This window comes from Stenella coeruleoalba (genome assembly GCF_951394435.1).
Source record: "Stenella coeruleoalba genome assembly, chromosome: 14".
Taxonomy (NCBI): Eukaryota; Metazoa; Chordata; class Mammalia; order Artiodactyla; family Delphinidae; genus Stenella; species Stenella coeruleoalba.
The window spans coordinates 23043887-23063214 of NC_137160.1; the positions used below are offsets into that span (position 1 = coordinate 23043887).

A 19328-nucleotide genomic window follows, 5' to 3' on the forward strand; every position below is an offset into this window, starting at 1 on the left:
CAAAAACAAAAGGACACTTAAAATTTTAGCAGTAACTACAAAAACATACATTTATGCCATTATTTTATGTAACCCTAAGAAAAAAATTATGTAAAATTAAACTATGACACAATGCTTTTTTGCCATTTTTAAGAGATAACACAATTTCAAAGTTATAAAAATTGCGAGAAAATTTGCATCTCAGAACTGATACAGTGTGTCAAACTGGTTTCCTTGAGGAATTTTTATTCATCCAAACGGTGTACATCTATTACAATAACATTTATTCAAAAAATAAAATTCTTAAATGTTTGAAGTCTTCTACTGATATACTACTACTGCCCAAAACATTTAAATTTTTTATATTTTGGAAATGCCAAGACCCATAATACATGGAGTATATTTATCAACTAGTCTTTGTGTGAGACTAAGATTTAATTTGGGGGGCAATAACCATTAGTTTTAAGTAGTAAAGACAGGTGAAGAGGATGAGCAATCAAGCTAATAGTAATACAACTCTTTGGTAAAGAAGTAAGACAGTATACTAAAGAGACTGATTTTTTTTTTAATATATCTGTATGCTGACTTTGTGGATGAGTTCAAAAGAAAAGATTTCAATAATTATTAGAAGTTTCAGTAATTATTATAACTGTTGGAAGCCACTAGTCAAGCAAATTTATTTTGACTAACACAAAGTGGCAATATAGAAACAAAAGGAATTTTGAGAGAATATATGTGTCAAAATAAAATTTGTAACAATGAGAAAAAAACAATGCTAAATATATCAAGAGCGTGAATATTAAGTTCAGAAAGTTCTGAGAGTTCTACTTTGGCAACAGTCTTCTAGGTTGTTTCACACCAATTCTCCCTCTGGTAACAATGAGAAAAACTGGATAAAATATATTAAAAATATGTTTTAAGGAAGTGGGAGTGCTACCAAGATAGGGAGAGCTTGGAGTGGAGACAGTCAGTATCCAAAAAAAGAGGAAAGCAAGGTATTTGGGCCCAGCATTTGAAGCTTTCCTCCTTCAGGTGAGTGATTTCAAAAGGAAAACCTGTGGCTGAGTGCCTGAGCACTGAAGTTGTCAGGAGTCTCATGATGACAGAGAGAGAAAAAGTATACTTCAGAGACCACTACGGGTGAGGGGTGCTGATAAATACCCCAGGGTTGGGCTTCCCTGATGGTGCAGTGGTTGAGAGTCTGCCTGCCGATGCAGGGGACACGGGTTCGTGCCCCAGTCCGGGAAGATCTCACATGCCGCGGAGCGGCTGGGCCCGTGAGCCATGGCCGCTGAGCCTGCGCGTCTGGAGCCTGTGCTCCACAACGGGAGAGGCCACAACAGTGAGAGGGCCGCGTACCACAAAAAAAAAAAAAAAAAAAATACCCCAAGGTTTTTGATTCATACCCAAGAGAAACCGTAAACTGTGGAAACAGATGAGGCCTCCCATGGACCACATCCTGCTGAATTACATGGAGCTGCCCCAGACTAACAGCCTCCAAAAGGAACGGCAAAGCTGCTATGGAGGAAGGTAACTTCATTCCGAGCCTCAAATTATTGCTACTATCCTTCATCCACACTACCTAGCACTCAATAAGGAAGTGAAAGACAGAAGTAAAACTAGGTTTACAAAAAGACAAGAACTGGATAACCAAGAAGAAAGACAGATAATAGAAATGGACTCACAGAGAGTGAGATATTTGTTACTATCAGACATTAACCTTAATTATGATTCATATATTCAAGAAATTAAATGACAAGACAAAATTTTAGCAGAGAACTGAAAGCTATACAAAAGAATCAAATAAGTAATTAAAAAATATTGTTAAAATTGTGAGGTGTGATAATACTGTGATTATATTTTTAAAAGAATCCTTAACTTTTGAGAGATATACTATAATATTTATAATAAAATGATATGTCTGAGACTGGCTTCAAACTCTAAGGTGAGTAAGATGTAGAAGAAACAAGATTGGCAATAAGCTGATCACTTTTGAAGCAGGGTATTGGTGCATGGGAGTTAATTATACTGTTCTTTCTACTTTTGTATATGCTTGAAATTTTCCATAATAAAATACTTTTAATAGAGACAAAAACATTTATAAAATTTATTAATTTTTCTCAAGGGTATGACCTAACAATTACTACTCCTATATATCACTGTAAACAAGGCTTTAAAAATCACTTCCTAAACAACAAAGATTTACTGTATAGCACAGGGAATTATATTCTACATCTTGTAATAACCTATAATGGAAACAAATACAAAAAAATGAAAAAGTATATAACCGAATCACTTTGCTATATACCTGAAACTAACACAACATTGTAACCAACTTAAAAAAAAAAAATCACTTCCTAGAGTCACTTAAAGATCACTTGCAAGAACAATACAGGAAGTGATTACGTTGTGGAGATTACAAATATATCTCTATAGAACAGTAAGGGAAAAAGAACTGTCCTAACAGTATACAAGCAGATACTTTTACCTGGGATATAACCCAGTGGCAGTGTCAAAGAATTCAAAAGAGCTAAATTTTAAACAATTTAGATGAAAGTAAAAATTTGTTCCAGGGAGCTGTCACATGACTCAAAAGAATGGCCCTATGATGGTGAAGATACATGTGAAGAGGGTAAAAACAATTATTTCATGACATGTGAGGGCAAGATAGTAGTATTTATAAATTGATTATTTCTATAATATGTGATTTTAAGTCTGTGATGCTAAATTAATGAATTATGGAAAGAATGAAATAAAATTCCACAAGTGAAAAATACAATAAAATTAAGAACCTAACAATGGATTTAGCACAGCTGAAAAGAGAATATGCAAACTGGAAGATAAGTCCAAAGAAAATCACAGGATTGAAACACAGAGAACAAACGGGATGGTATACATAGAAAATAGTGTAAGAGACATATTAGATATGGTGAAAAAGTCTTGACATTCACATAACTGGATTCCTACAAGAGAAGAGACAGAATGTGTCCAAAAAGACATTAAGCCACAGATTCAGGAGCTCTACAGTCCTCAGGTGGAATAAATACAAAGAAAACCACACCTAAGTCCATAGTAGAAAAACTGCTTAAAACCGAAGACAAAATGGTCTATCAAAAAGAAAACAGAAGTCAGAAAACAAAAGAACGATACATTCAAAGTTCTGAAATAAAGTATCTACCAACTCTGACTTACATGCAGAGTGAAACAATATCCTTCAAAATGAAGGCAAAATAAAGAAATTATCAAGAGAATTCATCAGACCCACACTTAAAGTAAGTTCTTCTGGTAGAAGAAATAATCCTAGATAGAAGCACAGGTATGCATGAAGGACACAATGGCAATAGAAAATATTAAAATGTAGGTAAATCTAAATGAATAATTTTTGTTTAAAACAAAAAGAAATGTCTTTGGGGATTTAAAATATAGAGAGAATTAAAATGCACAACAATAGCACAAAAGGCCTGAGGGTATTAAAATGGATATATAAAGTAACTGCTTTCCAGAATTGATACAAGCAATAATTTACATCAGAATTTGACGATCTATGGATACATGCTGTAATCTCTAGAGCAACCATAAAAAGAATTATTCAAGAATGTATAACTAATAGGCTAATAGAGGGAAAATAATAGACATAACCAATTCATACTATTATTAATACCTCTGTAAGTGTATATGCTTCTTCAGCTGTGCACTCAGCTTGTGCTGTAGGATTACTTAATGCAAATATTACAGGCCTCTCATTGATATCAGCCATGGCTTTGATTACACCAGGAGTGAAAAGTCGGCCAGCTCCTGCAACTCCTGTAATAAAATAAGGGGGGAAAAAAAAGGAACTTCATTACAAGTAAAACATAGCCTTCTCATCAATAGCATTTCTATAACAACACAACAAAAGCACAGGTAAAGATAAGACCTGTGCTTATCCCATTACAAAGATAAGATTTTGCATTGCTGAGATAATTCCAATCTTAAATCTGAAAAGAGAAACAATAAAATGTTAAAAATTTTCACTTAAATATTTATTGTCTACCCCAGATATAGTAAATTGTGGGCAATAAAAAGAGTATAAGACTACCTCCATCATGTAGTTGTTGTCTAACACAGGGGTCCCCAACCCCGGGGCCACGGACTGGTACCAGTCTGTGGCCTGTTAGGAACCAGGCCGCACATCAGGAGGTGAGCGGCGGGTGAGGGAGCGAAGCTTCATCTGCATTTACAGCCGTTCCCCACTGCTCGCATTACCACCTGAGCTTTGCCTCCTGTCAGCATTACGGTGTGCTGTATAATTATTTCATTATATATTACAATGTAATATAATAGAAATAAAGTACACAATAAATGTAATATGCTTGAATCATCCCCAAACCATCCCCCTCCTTGGTCTGTGGAAAAATTATCTTCCATGAAACCGGTTCCTAGTACTAAAAAGGTTGGGGACCACTGGTCTAACAGGCATAGAGCTTCAGCTTTTTTTTTCCCTTTAACTTTTTATTTTATATGGGAGTATAGCTGATTAACAATGTTGTGATAGTTTCAGGTGCACAGAGAGCTTCAGTTTTACAAGGTAAAAAGAGTTCTGGAGATTGGTTGCACAACAATGTGAATGCACTTAACACTACCTCACTGTACACTTATAAATGGTTATGGCAAATTTTATGTTATGTGTATTTTACCACAATTAAAAAAATTGTTTTAATTAAAAACTTGCACCTCAAATGTTAACTTGTTAAACTCTGTGGTATTCATTATAAAATAATAGGAGTTCAGAAGTGATAAAAGATCTTCTTGACTAAAGCAATCTACTTTTTTTTTTTTTTTTTTTGCGGTACACGGGCCTCTCACTGTTGTGGCCTCTCCCGTTGCAGAGCACAGGCTCCGGACGCGCAGGCTCAGCGGCCATGGCTCACGGGCCTAGCCGCTCCGCGGCATGTGGGATCTTCCCGGACCGGGGCATGAACCTGTGACCCCTGCATCAGCAGGCGGACTCTCAACTACTGCGCCACCAGGGAAGCCCCACAATCCACTTTCTTGATAGAGTTCAGTTTAATGACCTTTTAATAAGCCCCTACAATGTCTGAGACACTGTATTAGGCCATTAGGATATAAAAATGAGCATAATGCAGGCAGCTTATAGTTGAGAGAAAAAACAACAGAGTAAACAGAAAACCAGAAAACCTGTAACAGGTGCTAAGCACGCAGTGCATAGAAGCACGGCATGAAGGAAGAATACTTAGCCCATGGTGGGAATCTGGGGATGACCAAGCAACGCCTCGGCTGAGTGCTTACACAGTTCATCCAATAAGACTTACATTCAACAGTCAAAGAAATTTTAAATTCCATTTTATAAACTGATATGTAATAGAGAAAAATACTGATCTGGAGACCAAAGTTTTAGTGCTTGCTCGGTCACTACTGGCTATAGGAAATATTCACAAATCTTGGGCAAGTTGCTTAACATCTCTGTGCTTGTTTTTCTCATGTAAAAAAGGAACTTCTACTCAGTGTTTCCCCATGTGGAGGTATGTGGACATAGTCTTAGGAATCCATGAGTTCTAAAAGAATTAAACATTTTTTTCTTTTTGTTTCCTTGACCCTCCAGGGACTGAGTCAATGGACAGATTCTTAGGTTTCCATACTGAGTTTTGAGAGAGACACACTTGCAATCTTTAAGATTACTTCTCACTCTAAAAAATTATGAGTTCTAATCAGTGAAGAAGCTAATACAGACATCCTTTTCCTAACCATAAAGACTGTTTGAGACTTAAAACAGCAAGTTTACTATTTAACATTTCACAGAGCTCCTCCAAGAAATTGGCAAAATTACAAGAAAAATTATAGCTTCAAATCTTACAGCTATATAGGAAATGAAATAGTCCCTCTTTTAAAGACTTTTACATTTTCTGCTCTGAACTTAATGCCATGTTGCATAGTCTGATGTCAGCTATGCAATGCCTGACTCTTAAAACATACCAAAGGCTTACAGCTTTGTTGCCAGTGAAAATCTTTAACTCTGCATAGGATTTTCTTGGTCTGTCAAATAACCTTGGTCTTTTTCAGGTTTTGAGCCCACCAGTCATACCAACTCTAAAAGCAAAGCATGCTCAATCACACAGCTTCTAGAAGTTAAAAGTACAAGCAACATCCATTAACACAACTTTACACACTGTACCTAAAAGCTACCACCTACAACACAGGGAACATAGCCAATATTTTATAATAACCATAAATAGAGTATAACCTTTAAAAATTGTGAATCACTACATTTACACCTGTCACTTATATGATATTGCACATCAGATATACTCCAATTTAAAAAAAGCTATCATAGAAAACATTATATATGCAGAAAGCTAGGTAAAATCTGTCATTTCATTTTGAGTAATCCTGCATGGAAGTTATGACTGGCATTACACAGGTAAGTAACAGAATGACTTGACAACAACTTTACTTACCAATTATAGCTGAAGGCTTAAGTATATTTACTGCATCTTCAAAAGTATCAGGTACGCTCTCTGGGGCTAAGTGAGCAAATGGTTCCTGATGACTGTCTATTGTAGCTTTCCGCCCCTGAATTTTTAGATAAAATACAGTTTTTTAGTAATTGCTTATTAAGGATTAATTGAAAAGACATCATTATAAGTCACATATTGTTTCTACAATAAGAATATCTTTTCATTTTCATGTACCTTTTTTTTTTTTTTTTATTTGCGGTACGCGGGCCTCTCACTGTTGTGGCCTCTCCTGTTGCGGAGCACGGGCTCCGGACGCGCAGGCTCAGCGGCCATGGCTCACGGGCCCAGCCGTTCCGCGGCATGTGGGACACGAACCTGTGTCCCCTGCATCGGCAGGCGGACTCTCAACCACTGCGCCACCAGGGAAGCCCAATGTACCTTTCTTTTTAACCCATATCTTCCAATTCTATCTTCATATTGCTCATAAACCCAAATATAAAATACAAATCAAATTCCATTATAACCAGAAACTTACTAATCCCTCTCAGAAACTCATTTACTCTGTGAAGTCCTCCTAAATCCAATAGGGCACAAAGGCCCACAATCCCTTATCTGGGCTAGCTGTGTTTTAAAATTCAGAATTTCATATTTTAGAACTGTCTTATGATAATATATCACAAATACCCTCGCAATGGGCTCTCCACAACTGAACAGAACTTATGAATAGTCACACCAAGTACAAAAGGTGAAGATTAGAAATACCCTCTTTGGTCTTGCTACCAAAGTTAGTAGGTGAGTTCAGGTCTGTCAGATTTATAACCAAATGAATATGAAGAAAAACTCAGGGATTTCAGAGTTTTTAGGATTTCAGAATTTCAGATAGACATCATGGACTTACACTACCAAAAGTTCAGAAACAAGAGGAAAGGGGAATTTTGGTTCAAGATAGCTGAATGAAGGAACATACTTTCCTCACCAAATCCCAGGTCAAAAACTGTAAAAATTAACTCCTTAGTAGTGTCACAAGGGCAGGAGATATACCACTGACACACTGGAACAATGAAGAATTTCTCAACAATATAAAGCAGACAAAAACATGTGGAAGGCAAAAACCAACTAGGCTGAGAAATCCTTATTTTGTTAAAAGAGGAGACCTCCCATGCAACGGTGACTTTTTCTATCAGAACTTCAGAATAACCCCAGGTAAGGACCAGCAGGGGCTGGGAAAGGTAGCACACCATCATCACTTGGTTGGGAAGTAATTAAATGAGTGAAATACAGCCTCAACAGATCCAAGTTCTCAGAACAGTGGTTTCACATGCCTGCTCCCAGGAAGACCACAGCTCTTCCATGAGGGCTTCAACAGGAAACTCTCAAAATCTCAGAAAGGAGGGCAGTGTTTTGGGTCCTCAGGAGAGATACGAAGCCTAAAACTCATCTTAAAAGAAAAATATACCCTGAACGTGCAGATGCACAGGGTTTCTTCTCACTTGTATTCATTCTAAACTCGACTCATTACAAATATGATAAAGAATCACAAAACATTTATAAAAACCAACATCCCAAAAAGAAACACCAACATAATTGTGTACTAGTAAAAACAGATACATATATATCTATATATATATATGTAAAAACATATACATATATATATGTAAAAACAGATGTAGCCTTCCAAGTACAATGTCTTGTAATCCTTGTATCTTACATACAAGCAAATATGGCAGTTACAGCTTTGGGAGGCAGCACAGTTGAATGATTAAGAGCATAGGATTCACAGTCAGGCTACCTGGGTGTGAATCCTACCTCCATCACTTATAACGTGATGATCTTGGAAAAGTGAGCTGACCTTTTTAAACTTCTTTCCCTCATTTGTAAAATTTCACTGAATTTTTGATAAGATCAAATGAGACTTTTTAAAAAAACTTTAAATGAGGTAACACCTGTAAAGTCTTATCACAATGTCTGGTACATTTTTAAACACTTAAAAAAATTAGTTATAATTTAAGCATTCAAGATTTTTCATTCACATACTTTAATTTTTCATTTTATTTTTTGTACTAATAGAATACTGGTACTAATTAAGAAAAGATTTCAGAACTGGAGCAAAGTACACTAGCATAAGCTTGCCCAAAGGTGTAGATGACAAGTAACCTCTATATCAATATATATGGCAAAAATACAACAGCATTGTGTACTGGATAAGTTCAACTATGAGACAGTTTACCTACATTTCAATGTGTTACACAGTATAAGATATAAGGCATTTCTTAAGCTACTAAAAATGGCAATCAATGATAGGAAGGCAGGTAGGTCCAAAGGATACCAAGTTGATCTGGGATAAAACTCTTTATTATCCATCATTTGACCTTAGGAATATGTGCCTTTTTCTGGGGAAAAGGTCCTTAGATTTCCATGAGATTGCTACAAGAGATTATGATCTCCAAAGGGTTAAAGAATTTCTGCTCAAATATCAGATGTCCTGCTAATGATTTAATTAGAAACTTCTGAATTCCTATGAAAAACCACTAGGTTTTAGACAGGTCAAGAGTCAGAGAATAAAGCAAGAAAGAATAAGTCTGGTGCCAACACAGAGATTATGATTTGAATATGAAAAATAACTAAACATAACACTATAAAAACTTCTTTTGCTTCTCCAAATTTTAAGTACCTTACCTTAAATAATAAACCAAATTTGTCAACCATCCAAATTTTCTTTTGCGCCTCTTCTTCTGAGAGGCCATTTTCCACCATAGCCATAACTATAAGATTTGCAATTCCAAGAGCAGCCTGTGCAACAAAACATAAATTTTAAAAAACAAGGACTAGAGTATGACGCAATACTAAATTACTTTATTTATGAGAATTATGTTATGAGGAATACTGGGCCTATTCTTCCCTTACAAAGCACACAAAGCTTGATTCTTTGTGATATTCTTTCCAAACATTTTAAATTACCTATTCACAACACTGATCTTGAATTCACACCCTCTATCTCAACAAAATTATAAGTTCATTATACCCCATTTTCCAATTCTAAAGGAGAGTGTTGGTTTTCAATCCTAAAAGCTTATAGGAACTTTACCTCTCCTGCTCCAAGAAATAAGATTCTGTGTTCTGAGATCGGTTTACCAATGACTTTTTGGGCTGCAAGCAGACCGGCTAGAGCAACTGCAGCCGTCCCTGTAAGACAAGTAAAACATTGTAAAGTAAAAAGTAGGCACATTAAAAAAAATTTTAAGTAGGAATCAAAAACCTAAGGTTTTCTTTTGCTTTACCTTGAATATCATCATTGAAGGTACAGTATTTTTCTCGGTATTTTCTCAAGAACCTGAATGCATTATGATTTCCAAAGTCTTCAAACTGAATAAGTGTGTTCTGTCCATATCTAAAAACAGCAAAGCCCATAACAGTTGTGTTGAAAATACCACTTTTAAACAGCTTTCCTGTCTAATAGTCCTTATGATCACATTTTAAAATAATGTACAAAGTTAGTTCGTTTAAGGCCATTTGGCAATTTTCAGAGTCTGTGAAAGACTAGAACTCAAAATGTAGAAAAATCTATTACTCATTCTGAAAAATGTATGGGGTTCTTAAAATGAATGTAGCACTATGATGGACCTATGGGATATTAATCTGCATAAACTATTACCAAGTGCCTAGGAGGGTGTCCAGCACATGTAAGCACAAGTAACTTCCTAAAAAGCAAGAGATTTTGTCTCTGAGTCTCAAAAAGTATATATTTGATATGTGAATTTTCATTACATTCACAGTTAAACAGCAACACAGGAAAGTATATATTAAATAAGAGGTTAAAGAATAATTGCTGTATGAGTTGACTGGCATTCAGAAAAAGATATCAATCATCTTGGTGGGGTGGAGTAAGGGAAGGCTTGAAAAGGAGGTGGGACTTTATTTGGGTCCTGAAAGAACAAAAAGTAAAGCGGTAGAAAGAAAACAAGGTGTATTTTGCTGACCCTGAATTTTCAACAGTCTGGCTATACATTTCAGGGTCTATATGAAAGTATAAGGGAGAAGTTGGTTAAGGTAGGTTGGAGCCAGATAACGGAGAACGATGAATGCAAAATTAGGGAATGGGGACTTTATTCCGTATCTGATCTAGAATCACTGAAGGCTAGAGAAGGGAAGAATTCATCTGAGACTCCCTTTAGGAAGGATAAACCTGCCAGCGATACACAGCATATATCAACCTGGGGAGAGATGAGAAAGAAGGACAAATAGCTAGGCAGCTATTATGACAGGACGACAAGAAGATCTGAAGCAGAAGCCACAGGAAGTGAAAGGGACAATTATGAGACATCAGAATGAACAAAAAGAAGTTGACGATGAGGACCACCTGGGAAGTGAGAGAGATGCTGTTAAAATGCCAAGGCAGCCTGGATGACTAAGAGATACTATCTGATTGTCCAAGGTAAGGAAATGAGGGGAAGGGGAGGAGATGGCAATTTTGGGGAAGATAAAAAGTTTAGTTTTAGATGTGTCAACTTTGATTCTGAAAAGGAGTTAATTTTTTTTTTTTTTTGCGGTACGCGGGCCTCTCACTGTTGTGGCCTCTCCCGTTGTGGAGCACAGGCTCCGGACGCGCAGGCTCAGCCGCCATGGCTCACGGGCCCAGCCGCTTGGTGGCATGTGGGATCTTCCCGGACCGGGGCACGAACCCGTGTCCCCTGCATCGGCAGGCGGACTCTCAACCACTGCACCACCAGGGAAGCCCAGGAGTTAATTTTTTACTATCTTCCATGTACCAATAATCTACAGGGAAGGGCAGGGCTAGATCATAAAGAGTTTGGACTTTACCCTATGGCAACGTGAAACCACTGATAGATTTCAAACAAAAGAATGATATAACAAAGTGCATGTTTTTAAAAGACTAATCTGGTGGTAAGGTGGAGAGGAAATGGAGAGAAGTTGGAGGAAGGTTTTAAAGAATCCAAAAGAGAGATGAAGATCTGCAGAAAGGCTGTGGCAATGGAAAAGAGGAGATATATTTCTGAGGCATTTAAGGGATAGTACCAACTGGATGTGAGGATTGAGTGACACTATACGGGGTTGATGGAGGAGGAGAAAGAGTCAAAGATTAGACCAAGATCAAAGGTCTGGCAACAACCCTGTCAACCATGTTAATGCCATTATTAGAGGCTGGATTTACAGAAGATAGGCAATTTAGAAAGGGAAGGAGTTGTTCTGGACATGAATATGAAGGAGCAACAAAATGTCTGGATGGAGGATTCCAACTGTTGGGAACGCAAGCCTCAGAGGGATGTGGGACTACAGAGATGGGTATTCATGGACTTAGGAGTCACGTGCATAAAGGTCATAGCTTACAAGACTATGAGAAGAGAAGAGAACTATGTATTCACCCACATTTAATAAGAGAGGAAGAAAAACCAGTGGAGATGACAAAGGAAAGAAAAAAGGTGGGAGAAAGACCAAGTTAGGAAAATCTTTTAGTGGTCAAGAGAAAACAATTTCAAGGATGTAGGAGTGGAAAACCTGGTCAGATGCTGCAAAGAGGAGAGAGAAGAAGACCAAATGGTCAGAATTTAAAACACGAAAGCTGCACAAGGGTTTCACTGGAATGGTGGAGTCAGCCTGGATGCCAAGGGCTGAAAGAACCGCACAGTGAGGGGATTTTAGGAGCAGTGAGTGCAGACTTCAAGATTTCAGTGTGCTCAAGATGTCAGATAACTCAGGAAGGCAAGGCAGAGGGTATCACCACACATCAGCACATCGAATCAGGCAGGAAAGAACCTAAGTTCTCCAAAATTTAATCTCCTTCTACCTATCTTCACAAAAGATAAAGGAAAACAAAACTGTGGTTCCTTTTTTTTTTTTAAGAGATGCTTTCATATACTCAAACTTTTAAAAAATACCTGTCAGTAATGGCCTTCATAAACTCATCAATCAGATCATCGTAACGTTGTGATCGATCTCTTTTCTGATATAAACCCATGTAAAATGGATCTTTTAAGAGTGCCTATAAAAGAGAACAAACGTAAAAATAAAAGCATTCTGTTATACAAACAGTTTAAACACATTCTATAAAACGAAAATTGTAAAATAAAGAAGTTAATAATTTTTAAAACTTTATTGCCCTTCTTCAAAAAACTTAATAGTATCAATTTACTATTATTTGCATAAATATTAAAAGGCGTTTAAGACAAAGGCTAATATCTAATCACAGAATTTTCTCTTCTTATATTTCTTCAAAAGAGGAATGTAATAAAGCAGTTTTTTTTTTTTTTTTAATATGGGAGAAGGGTCAAAGGGGGAAAATGATTTTACTCACTGGATTATCAGTTCCTACATCAATACACACAGGCAGGCATCTATCAGGCCGTATTCCAGCACAAGCTGTATACAAACAAAGTTTTCCTACTGGGATTCCCATTCCATAGACACCCAGATCTCCAAGACCCAGAATTCTCTCTCCATCAGTCACCACAACAGCCTTAATTACAAATAAGATAAAGTAAAATAAATTATAAGTTGTCCAAAATGGAGCACTTAAGAAACACATTCACAAAAAGATTCTCTTCATCACAAAATAGCACGTATTAGATTATTCCATTCACATGAACATGTAAAGCTACAGAGAGAGAAGTGCATTAGTGGTTGTCTAGGGCTGAGTGGGGAGTGACACTAACGGGTACAGGGCTTTTCTGGCAAGGTGGGGATGAGGGAGCTGTGATGAAAATGTTCTCAATGACGATGGCTGCACAACTCCGTGAATATACTACAAATTACTGAATTTACATTTTAAGCCAGTGAATTGCATTGTATGTGAATTTTATCTCAGAAAAGCTACTGTTAAAAACAAAACAGAAAACCTCAAAAAAAGATTCTCTTCACATAGTTTCACTCTCACTTTTAAAAATAAAATTGTTTCTTAACTAACTTTCAAAGTTAACCAACCAAGAATACTTAAAATTCTAGGGTTTCTAGAATATAGATGTAAAGAGGAGAATTAACTAGATTTGATTTCCCTGTGTCTTTGGTTTAGGAGTAGAATGCTTCTGACTAGAGGATCAACTTGAATATGTTCACAATGACTAAAACGGGGAGAGGGGAACTTCTGATAAAGATTAACCCTAAGAGAAAAAAAGAGTTTAGAAATAACATGTTACTCCAAATAATAACTGAAGCCAAACAAGAAAAACCTTAGCAATGGAGAAAAAAATCTAGAATAAAAAATACACCTACAAGGTTTTAAGAGGATACTATGAATTTAATTATCTGACCAAATTTTTTTTAGGTTATTAGAACAAATGATAATTCATCAAAGATTATTTTGGTGAGGAAAACACGCAATAAAGGCAACTGAGATTACTGCCTGTAATAAACACTAAAGCCTACCAAAAGATCTTAAAGAAGTCATTCGTTTTTGTTTTATGAAAGACAGCCAGATTGACAGCTGTTTATATTTGCTAAATTTGAAATGCTAAGAGTGGTATATTTGCTTAAGGATCTAAATCTATCTTAGAATTAGAAGAAAAAAGACATAATGAATCCTCCCCATTGCCCACCAGAATAAAAGTTTTTATGGCATTTTAATGTATTTTCTTTACCTAGAATAATATTAACTGAAAAAGTAAAGGAATATAGAGAAGGCAAGAGATACCAGTGGTACTAAAGTGAACAGGCTCACCTTACTAGGCCCAGTTGCTTTCCCAGGGCAAACTCTATACCAGTAACCCATTTTATAATTACCATCATGATTTCCTCAGAGCACTAAATCTACATGTATGCAAGTACAAAATAAATCAGAGCAACAATGAAAAAAAACTGTTTTTGAAAATTCTGCCTTGTAAGAGGTAACTTACATAGAAAGAAAAAACATTGTGAAAGGAAGGTTGTGCTATTAGTACCTTAACATGATTTTCTGGCCAGTTATCCACAATTGATCTAACATGACCTCTGTCTGAGATTGAAATAAATAATCCCCTGCAACAGAACAAAAACACTTTTGCATTTCACAACAGTTTTTGGTTTTTTCTAAGTTTTTGTTCATAATTGGAATATTTAGATATTTTAGTAAAACATCAAGACACTGTCATTTCCAAGCAGATTTACCTAAGTCACACAGGTTTATTTTCAACCACTTCAAACTGTAATTGCATTGTTCACATAGTAGCTGCAACAAAGGTTATTATTAAATGATGTGATCATTTTTACCCAAGAAGAAATGTATCCACATCTTCTATTCAAATAAACTCAATATACCTCCAGTAAAAAGCAATATAAAGACAACCCACCAATGCAGGAAAGCACGATAAAGCTAAGTAAACTACTGTCCAAAGTCACTGAAACTGAAAATTTGAAATCTGAAGGAGCAGGAAGGGAGAGAAGAAAACTATAGTAATTTCACATAAAAAATCCATCCTTGAAGCATTAGGAAAAAGTAAAAAGTTATTTTAAACATTGTATATTGTTATCCAATTGAGATAATCCAGATTTCAATAAAGGAAGAGAGGAAGGCAGGAAGAGAGACAGAAAAAAGAAACATAGGTTCTAGAAAACAGGCCAAGTAAAGACGAGGGCCAATGGGCTCCCAGTGCCTTCAAACTGATTCTTAACTTTCTCACTGATATCCTTTTTAAAAAATTTATTTTATTGAAGTATAGTTGATTTACAATGTTGTGCTAATTTCTACTGTACAGCACAGTGATTCAGTTATACATACATATATACATTCTCTATCATATTCTTTTCCGTTATGGTTTATCAAAGGCTATTGAATACAGTGCCCTGTGCTATACAGTAGGAACTTGATGCTTATCCATTCTTCTCATCGACATCTTAACTTTGGCATTACTATCCCAGCTTAAATCAGTTTAAACGGTTTCTCAACCAGAGCTTCATAGTAGAATCATCTGCTGAGCTTTTTATTTTATTTATTTATTTATTTATTTTGCGGTACGCGGGCCTCTCACTGTTGTGGCCTCTCCCGTTGCAGAGCACAGGCTCCAGACGCGCAGGCTCAGCGGCCATGGCTCACGGGTCCAGCCGCTCTGTGGCATGTGGGATCTTCCCGGACCAGGGCACGAACCCCCGTCCCTTGCATGGACAGGCGGACTCTCAACTACTGCGCCACCAGGGGAGCCCATCTGATGAGCTTTTTAAAATGCCAGGGTTCTACCCCCAGAGATTCTGATTTAACTAGCTTGGACTTAAACAACCAAGACCTACTGACCATCTTCTACGTAAAAAACAAAACAAACAAAAAACCACTGCCACTGCACAAGTGATACACAGTATCTGCCCTCACCCAAAAGCTCTTTATGTTTCATGTGAGTTCTCAACTCTGGGTGCACATCAAAATCACACCAGGAGATTTTATGAAACAGCAACACCTGGGCCCAACTCTAGACTAACTGAATCAGAATCTCTGTGGTTGGGGCCCAGGCATCAGTATCTTTTTGTTTTCCTTTGTCCTTTAATCTGGATTGGGAAGTACTATTATAAGTGAAAATGAAACTATAAAAGAGCTGAACAGCTGGGTTATACCACAGAAGTGCTTAGACATATTAATTGATGGCAGCACATAGGACAGAACAGACAGTGTTCTCAAAGTGTCTTCCGGGGAATACCTGCAACACCATCACCGACGGTGTTCATTACAATCCGGACCTCCAGACCTTTCTCTTTTTCATCAGAATCTTGGGAATAGGAAGGAGAGGAAAGTTGGCAAGGATGAACATTTTAAGTAAGCCCCACAGATGTTTCATATGCACATTAAAGTTTGAAAGCCACTACACTACATGAGAGGAGACTAAAGATAAATGCTATCACACAGTGTTTGCATTTCTACATTTGTACCAATATGTAAGCAGGACATGGGAAAAACATAAGGATTGTGGAAAATGATTACACGTTAGAGGAACAGAGAAGAAAACTCAAATTAAGTAAAAATAGCATTTATACAATGCTTATAAGTTTACAAAAAACTGTCACATCAGTTTCCTCATCTGACCTTCTCAGCAGCTCTTTGAAAGATACTGGTATTCCTACCTTATGATAAACAGATTCGGAGGAATAAAGTAACTTATTCAAAGACTTGAGCCAATGCTCATTCCAGTACCCTTTCCACTTAAAATATTTGGAGGTACTTGAACTATCTGAAAGTAAAATTTGTGTAAATTCATAAAAAAGGACAAACAATAGAAATAAAGCTGATAAAAAAATGAGAATCTATCTCTTAATTGGCCGGATTGTCAAAAACTTTTATGATTATTCTGCAGAATATGCCACCAAAATTAAGAATACTGTGGGTTTTTTTTTTTTTGGTACAAAAATGCACATTTCCTCTAACAATCATAAATACTTAAAGAAGGTTAGGAATAAATGATGGTATTTCCACAAAATAAAAGATATGACATGTTAGATTTTTATTAATCCCTTTTGGTCCAAATTAAGCTTTTGTGAGGTGGGAAATGTGGTTGGATAAGACTGCAATACATAAAATAGAAATGTAATAGGGGCTATGAAGTGATGTTTTTTCTACGCAATAGTCATTTGCAAATATATTTTTAAAAATAAGCCTTACCTAGGTCTTCTAAAGATGTGTCCATACTGGGAGCAGGCAAGACCAACTGTTGGTGTATATACAATTGGCATTAGACTTTCGATATCATCTTGCAGTATTCTGTAAAACAACTTCTCATTTCTTTCTTGTATTCCCATTATATAGATGTATCTGAAATTAAGCACAGCAAATAATATCTACATCAGCCAGCATTAGGCTAAAGACTTTGGCCTTTGAAGTCAAATCTAAACATCTAAAATTGAGGACTCCCTCCCCCTGGAAAACAAAACCCTATATTATCATTACATAATACCCAGGACTAAAAATCAACAAAAATAAAAATGTGCTTAAATGGTAGATGGTGATGATGAAAAGAGTAATAACAGAACCAACAGGTAACATTTATTGAGCTCTAACTGTGAGTCAGGCTCTGTATCAGGCACTGGAAACACAAAAATTACCATGAGGCCCCACCTTCAAGGACCTAATCTTCAAGGTGACTGACACGTAAATAAGGAAATAAAGTGGCATTCATTCAAATATTTACAAAATACTACGTGCCAGGTACTATTCTGAACTCCAGGGATTAAGAAGTGCCCCTGTCCTCGTGGAGTGAGTTTGTTTGTTTATTTATTTACCCATCCATCCATCCATCCATCCATCCATCTGTCTGCAGCACATGGCATGCAGGATCTTAGTTCCCTGACCAGGGATCAAACCCATGCTGCCCTGCAGTAGAAGCAAGGACTCCTAACCACTGGACCACCAGGGAATTTCCCTCATGGAGCTTATAATCCAGGAGGCTTATAGGCATTTTAAGTTCTATACAGGGCACACAGGTAGCACAAAAGGAGGCAATGGTCAATTCACATAAATATATAAATAACAGCTTTTAAAGAATAAAGGTTAGAAAACAGGGAGATGTTGGCCTGAAAAACCAGTAATCACACTGAATTAAATATGTCTAAAACAGACTCATTGTCTTTTCCCCACATTTGTTTCTCCTCTTGTTATCATCTGATCAAATGGGAATCCATCCAGGGTCCATTCTTGATTTCTTCCTCTCCCACCCTCCCCCACCCCAACCTAATAAATCAGTATGTCCCACAGAGACTACCTGTGAAATACCCTTCAAATATTTATTTCCTCCCTCCATCCCCACCCAGCCCAAGCCACCGTCACTTCTCACCTGGGCTACCTCAAGAACCTTTTTTTTTCAAACCTTATTAACACCACAGGCATCAAAGCAACAGCCTTTATTTTATTTTTTTATTTTAGGATTAAAGCTTCTATGTTTGTTTAGTAAACAAACCATTAAGCTAAAAACTAGAGAATAAGTAACCAAAGATTAAAAGAGCACAGAGGTATTGTTGAAAAAAATTAAAAATAAATATAGTAAAGTTAGTTTTTTTTTTAATTGGAGTGTAGATGTTTTACAGTGTTGTAGTCTCTATTCTCACAATTTTGTTCCCCTGCTCCAATCCTATTCTTCTCTTAAAAACATACCTCTGATCATTTCTATTCTCCCTGAATGGCTTCCAAATGCCAGTTTAATAGGCTTAAGCTCCTAAAATAGTTAACTAGACCTCAATGACTACTTTCCAGCCTCATCTTCATACTGAATTACTTCACTTCCTCAAATGCACCACAACTCTGACCTTGGAGTTGCAGCATACGCCGACACACCCTTTGCCTGGAACACCCTCTGACCAGGCACAGTCCTCTACTCATGCTCTCCAAATGCAGCTCAGTTGGCACACTCTCTGGGGTCCTTTTCTGTCATTCCCTGCCCCCCACCACACATATATACACTTCAGATTTTCCTGTCTTCAGGTCCCGTTAACACTCTCCTCCCTCTTCTTTAACTCTCACGCCACTTCTTGACTTTGTCTTCCCTCCATGGTAACATGAGTTCGAGACTATATATATTTTCATGTATATATATATGCCCCATAATGTAAAGAAACCACTCTCACTAGTCACCAATATCCAATAATCCTCTATATTTTATAAACCCAATAAATATTTTTAGTTCTACAGTCAGACTGATCCCTCTACCAGAATACCCTGCCCTTCTTTCTCATTTTGCCTGCTCCTTGTAACATATTGTTTCAAATTCAGCTCAGGCATCACTTCCTCCAGGAAGTGACTCCCCTAGCTCGGCTGGCACCCCTCTTCACATTTTCAGAAGGTACTCTACAGGTCCCTTTTTCTCACTGTGCTATACAATGACAGTCATAGTATAGCCATCTATTGATGAGCTCCTAGAAGGCAGGCTAGGCTGTGAGTTACTGCGGTAGCCATACATTCTAATTTGCCCGGGACAGTTTCAGTTACTACTTTTTTAC

The 19328-nt window shown here is 36.9% G+C and overlaps 1 protein-coding gene across 1 annotated transcript in view; it reads right to left on the bottom strand.

Annotated features, from left to right (window-relative positions):
• The window catches only part of ME2 (malic enzyme 2), a 54764-nt gene that overhangs the window by 13269 nt on the left and 22167 nt on the right, over positions 1-19328 (bottom strand). The window contains exons 4-12 of the mRNA XM_079941931.1: positions 17002-17151; positions 14324-14399; positions 12745-12906; positions 12329-12432; positions 9713-9822; positions 9520-9617; positions 9111-9224; positions 6435-6549; positions 3641-3783 (exon numbers count right to left, since the gene is read on the bottom strand). Of these exons, the coding sequence (XP_079798057.1) occupies positions 3641-3783; positions 6435-6549; positions 9111-9224; positions 9520-9617; positions 9713-9822; positions 12329-12432; positions 12745-12906; positions 14324-14399; positions 17002-17151 (1072 nt within the window). The remainder of the gene's footprint in view (positions 1-3640; positions 3784-6434; positions 6550-9110; positions 9225-9519; positions 9618-9712; positions 9823-12328; positions 12433-12744; positions 12907-14323; positions 14400-17001; positions 17152-19328) is intronic.